Source organism: Nymphaea colorata, chromosome 7 (genome assembly GCF_008831285.2).
Source record: "Nymphaea colorata isolate Beijing-Zhang1983 chromosome 7, ASM883128v2, whole genome shotgun sequence".
NCBI classification, from domain to species: domain Eukaryota; kingdom Viridiplantae; phylum Streptophyta; class Magnoliopsida; order Nymphaeales; family Nymphaeaceae; genus Nymphaea; species Nymphaea colorata.
In genome coordinates this window covers 14,451,579-14,456,936 of record NC_045144.1, presented here as the reverse complement: position 1 = coordinate 14,456,936, position 5,358 = coordinate 14,451,579, and the positions used below count along the sequence as shown (strand labels likewise).

Here is a 5,358-nt window from a genome sequence, read left to right as displayed (position 1 = left end):
GTCAAATTCCAAGCTGGTTGTATGTTCAACAATGTACCCTTGAAAAAATGAAAAAAGAGCCCACTATGATGACAAAAATGAGTGAACAAAAAGTCATGGTCCCATTTTATCCCCACGAGACGTGGTGCATGAGGGCACCGAAGCATATTTGACCCTCGAACATGGGTCACGGACTAAGACAGATTAATGCCCATTTCTACCGAAAAGACGATTATATTTTCAAAGGTCACATTCAAACCCAAAAAAGAATCAAAACAAAGCAAATTAAATTACAAATTTCTGATAACTGCTACTGCCATTAAATTAAATATAAGGTATATCTGCAAAATAAATACTGCAATATATATGACATCCCGCTTGATAAACTATATTATAAACAAATTAAAAGTTCGGGATACTGTTAGTGCCACTAAACCAACCAACTTAATTAATAAACCAAATTTGGCAAGCCAACAAAACCTGCAGTCGCCCGCGCCCGCGCTTGGAAGCCGACGCAGCTAAGCTCCCTGACGTACGCACCGTTGATTCCCGGAGGTGTTAGGCACTGCTAGCGTGTAGAATAGGTAAGCAGCGTTGGTGGTTGGTGTGACCATCGCCCTCCCCATGAGATTTTGATATGATATGACTCTTTCTTGGTAGACCAGGCGTGAGTCATCTTCTTGTTTCCTTCTTCTTCTTCTCCTTCTCCTTCCTCTCTCTCTCCACAGTAGACACGAATGGTAAGTTATAAGTAGATCCGTGTAGCGCCACTACGTCCAGAAACGGCGAGAGGTTGGCCTTTTCCTCTTGCCTCTTCATCCTTTTTTGTCCAATCATCTGCACCTTCCATCTTCACCACCAATCCGTGAGTTTTATTTCTTCCGATTGAGTTGTACCTGTCTAGGTGGAAAAGGTCCTGATCATGGACGACAGCAGCCTCCCTCCTGGCTTTAGGTTCCATCCAACAGATGAGGAGCTAGTCGCCTATTATCTCACTCGCAAGGTCGCGGATTCTGCTTTCGTTGCCAAGGCCATTACCGTTGTTGATCTCAACAGATGTGAACCATGGGATCTTCCTGGTAATCATATATTTTCTGTTTCTGAATGTTCTTGGCTGGTTCTTCTTTTCTCTTTAATTTCTTCTTCTTAGACTAAAGGCTCCCAGATCGATAACCATGCTGCTCCATCTTGTATTGACATTCTGCGTTCAGGCAAAGCTAGCATGGGAGAGAAGGAATGGTATTTCTTTAACTTGAGGGACAGGAAGTACCCAACTGGCCTTAGGACAAATAGGGCAACAGAAGCTGGTTACTGGAAGACCACTGGTAAAGATAAAGAGATCTTCACATCAGGGAGTATGCTTGTGGGTATGAAGAAAACTCTGGTTTTCTACAAGGGGAGAGCTCCCAAAGGGGAGAAGACCAACTGGGTCATGCATGAGTACAGGCTTTCATCAAAATTTCCTTCTAAACTCACAAAGGCAAGTGCCATGAAAGTCTAATGACGATGCTACTGTTATGGGGCATCTTCCTTTTTTACTGGTTTCTCATGATCCTTTGATGATGGAATACTCTTTTGCAGGAGGAATGGGTAGTCTGCAGAATCTTCCGAAAGAGCAACTGTGTAGGAAGAAGGTCGCCGCCCTTCCCTTCTTTACAGCAATCTCCATCCAATGGCACCAATTTGGACCAAGGAGAGATGGAGTACATGGAAAGCGGTTACTTTACGGAATCGAATTCAGAGTTATCAGAGATAACCAGGTTACTCGGAAATTCAGATACACCAAACATTGATGAAAACAGTCTTGCCAACAATACTAGCGGCATAGCCACCATGACCAACAACATGAAAAACGGGTTTGTCAACGCGGATACGAGTGTGCCGCTTCTAAGGGAGAAGGCAATGCAGAACTCTCTTTCTTCAATGCCAGGGAGCAGCTTCTTCAGCCTAGATTTTCCTTCATCAAGTTCAAATATATTGAGGTCGCTGCAGATGAGTGTGGCCAACAATTATCAACTGCAACAGGCTTCAACTTCTACCTACTTGAATCCATTGATTCCATCCGATTCAAATTTTGCAAAGCAGGCTTCCTTGGATTTGGAGTCTTTTTGGCGCGGCAGCTAATGCTTTCCTCTATGGGTGTGCTGACGAATTAACATGGCAGCAAAAATTGTAGATACTGATTGATAAGCGTAAAATAGGCTGTCTACGCAACTGGCATGTAACATCTAAGGGATGTCAGCTCCTGTATTTGTTTATAACTTAGCTGTGATAGTTCTGTTGTTCCATGTCATGCTAGCAACCAATTAAATATAAAACAATTAGAAACTAATTGTCTCTCTCTCTCTCTCTCTCCCTCTCTCTGTGTCTGTGTCTGTGCTACTGTGTACACCTGCAGCTCACGTATCAAGAGGCACCACAGTTCGCCGTTGAAGGAGATGGACCTACTACTCATACTCTATCTTCATACACTACGTTGTCGCCATGAAATGCCATGCATGCTCGTCTTGTAGACATGAATTCATCACTACCAGTTACTTTTAAACAAAGTTTTCCCTCAAAGAAATATGGTTTCATGTTAATAGAAAAAAAGAAGCAGTCCCTTTTAATTTCATATTTCAGGATTGGAACACCGATCGATCTAACCAAATGGAAGTCCATTCGTTTGTCTGCCGTCAATAGAGCATACCAAGCGCGGAAAAGTGAGGTTGGCCGGAGATAGATGAAACCATCCCAAACGTTTGAAAGCAATTTGAGTGGTAGCAGATCTTTTTGGTTATCTGTTGTAAGGTTGCTAGCTCTCTAGTTAGAAACCATCATAAGGGTTCTTGTATTTCTTCAGAAAAGAAAATTTTCTTGCATATGAAAATTAATTATGTGACTTGATAAGCTATTGATTTTGTACGTTCTCTTACATTCTCAGGCACATCTGAAACATGTTTACATAAAAAGCAAATGCAAGTGACAATCTAGAGGTGACCTTGAGGACAAAAGAGAAAGGCAAGAAACCCAGTGGAAGCTGTTGCACTTGATCTCATACCAGGTCCCCTGCACGTGTAATTTACTGTAGGACATTAATTTAAAGTTGTGATTTATAAAAGGAAAAATGTTTCCCAACCAACATAATGTTTTGTTCCAATATTGCGACTCAGTTACTGCATGGTCATTGCTCCTTCATATAGATTCATGGGTCTAATCTAGCATACCTTGTTATATGGTAAAATCTTCACACTAAAATTTATGGGCTTAATTTCTAATTTGGAAAGAGAGGGAAGAGCATCTGGTCGATCTGATCTTAAATATTCCATAGATTTCAAATCGTCAAGATCTTAAATCAAAGTACATTAGAAGTAATTAATCGGACATTAATTTCCTCACTGCGTGCATGAACCAAACTAAGCACAAGGAGATGAAAAGACCAAATTGTTCAATCGTAATTTTCTCTAAGGACTATGCTCTTCAGCTCTTGAGCTACATATATGGGTAGAATTTGGTATTAGGATAATTTTCCTCCTCACCTAAAGGGATATAGAATCTCCGCCGTTCGTCTGGACGATGAATGGTCGACATTGCGAGAATTACTGCCGTAAATAAGTCCCACCGTTCGTGTCGGAAAATAGTTGGACATACAAGACCGGTTAAAAGTCGCGATATTGAATTTATTTCTGCATATGATTTGGGGGATGATGAGATGTGTGATTAATCCCAGTACGTGTGAATGGAACTGCAGAGATAAGATTCCTTTTCCGCGTTGAAAAAAGGAAGCTGCCCTTCCAAAAACCTCATGCTGCCGTCATCCTCCTTCTCACACATTTATTTTAAGAGTTTTTTTTAATAATAGACCTTTAGCTTATTGTAATGTTTCACTACCGTCTTCCTTTTCCTTGATTTCCCAAACTCATCTTGCGTTTAATTCTATCAGTCACTGTCAAGACAACCTACATCAATTGATAGCTTTAGGTTGTTAGGGAAGAAAAATGTCTTTTGCCACATAAGTTTCTCTCTCTCTCTCTCTCTCTCTCTCTCTCTCTCTAACTAACACGTACACGTGTGAGCAGACGTGTCCTTACAAAGTTTTTATTTATTCAATACTTACATTAATCATTTTTTGAATTAAATAATTCCAATTTTTTTTATATATTAAAGTTAAAATATCTGATGAGGGTGACCAAGCAGCAAGCTTAAGAAGACAATTTCAAAGAGAAATTCTAACAACTGAATGAGAAGTTTGAGATTAATTTGAACCCAAGCCTTTAACTTGATCCTTTTCACATTCCTATCACTTTTACATTTTTTGCCAGTATATTAAGTCCTGAAAAGCTTAGGGGCATGTTTGAAAGTCTGAACCAAGTGTTTGATATTAATGTACTAATTTTTGAAATTCTCAATCTCAACTTTATATACCCCTATCCCGTCCATGAAACATGTACTTGACTAGGGGTGGAGCCAGAAATCTTTTGTCATTTATAGTTTCAAAATTTTAACAAGGGCTGAAATATAAATTTTCAAAATTTGTATATATATTATACTAAAATTTTTTAGATTTACATATAAATTTTTAAAGATTTTAAAGTCTGACAAGAAGCCAAGGTCACTGCCGGCCCCCCCCCCCCCCCCCCCTCCGCATATTAACATGTTTTGGTCTTTGCTATTTTTATTTCACTACTGCAGTGTGAAAGACATTTTGAGACATCTGATGCGCATCACGAACAGGGTTCCTCATATGATCAGCTTTTGGATACTTCCCATCCGTATCTGCTTTACACAACATAGGTAATGTTTGGTAATAGGAACACTGTGTTAATTAGACTTTTCATGAATATATAACAATTATTATATTTTAAAGATCCAGTGTTTCTGTTACCAAATTCCCTTATTAAATTAATCGGTAAATTAGAGGGTCGGTTTTGATCTCAGGTAAATCAATGTAATAGCTGTCATGAATCTTACATTTTCAAAGTCCACAAATGATTAGAAATGTCATAAGTTGCTTATTGTTTCAATCAACTCTGACGACATACGGATGAATGGTAAACTTAGTTACCAATTGGATACTGTTCCAATCGCACAAATATGATTCACACGCACCAAATTTCTTCATTAGGTGTAAAAACGGATCCGCACAAACTTTGATTCAAGGTCACTTTTTATGTTGAAAATATAAACTAATTAATCAATCAGCGGTGTCAAATTCATTTAAAGGGTAGATTTGGTTGGAACAAGTGTAACTAAAAGATTTAATTTGAGGGAGTGTGAACTGAAGACAGGAAGAGAGATCAGGTGGAGGAAAATCCTCCCCCTTAATTGACCATGCCAATCCACGTGGAGCGTTTAAAGTCTTGTAGGAGCTACTAAAGTTACATAAAGTGACATAATAGG

The 5,358-nt window shown here is 39.2% G+C and overlaps 1 protein-coding gene across 1 annotated transcript; it reads left to right on the top strand.

Moving 5' to 3' along the window:
- Positions 1–661: 661 nt before the first annotated feature.
- On the top strand, positions 662–2,303 carry LOC116257785 (NAC domain-containing protein 100-like). The gene is made up of 3 exons (XM_031634770.2): positions 662–1,058; positions 1,191–1,459; positions 1,561–2,303. The coding sequence occupies exons 1-3, from the start codon at positions 902–904 to the stop codon at positions 2,101–2,103; spliced, it is 969 nt and encodes a 322-aa protein (XP_031490630.1). The 5' UTR covers positions 662–901; the 3' UTR covers positions 2,104–2,303.
- The last annotated feature ends 3,055 nt before the right edge of the window (positions 2,304–5,358 follow it).

Coding starts and splice junctions, on each gene's coding strand:
- LOC116257785 (XM_031634770.2), top strand. CDS start 902: ATGGACGACAGCAGCCTCCCTCCTGGCTTTAGGTTCCATCCAACAGAT. Junction 1,059..1,190: donor TGAACCATGGGATCTTCCTG/GTAATCATATAT, acceptor TTCTGCGTTCAG/GCAAAGCTAGCATGGGAGAG. Junction 1,460..1,560: donor TTCCTTCTAAACTCACAAAG/GCAAGTGCCATG, acceptor ACTCTTTTGCAG/GAGGAATGGGTAGTCTGCAG.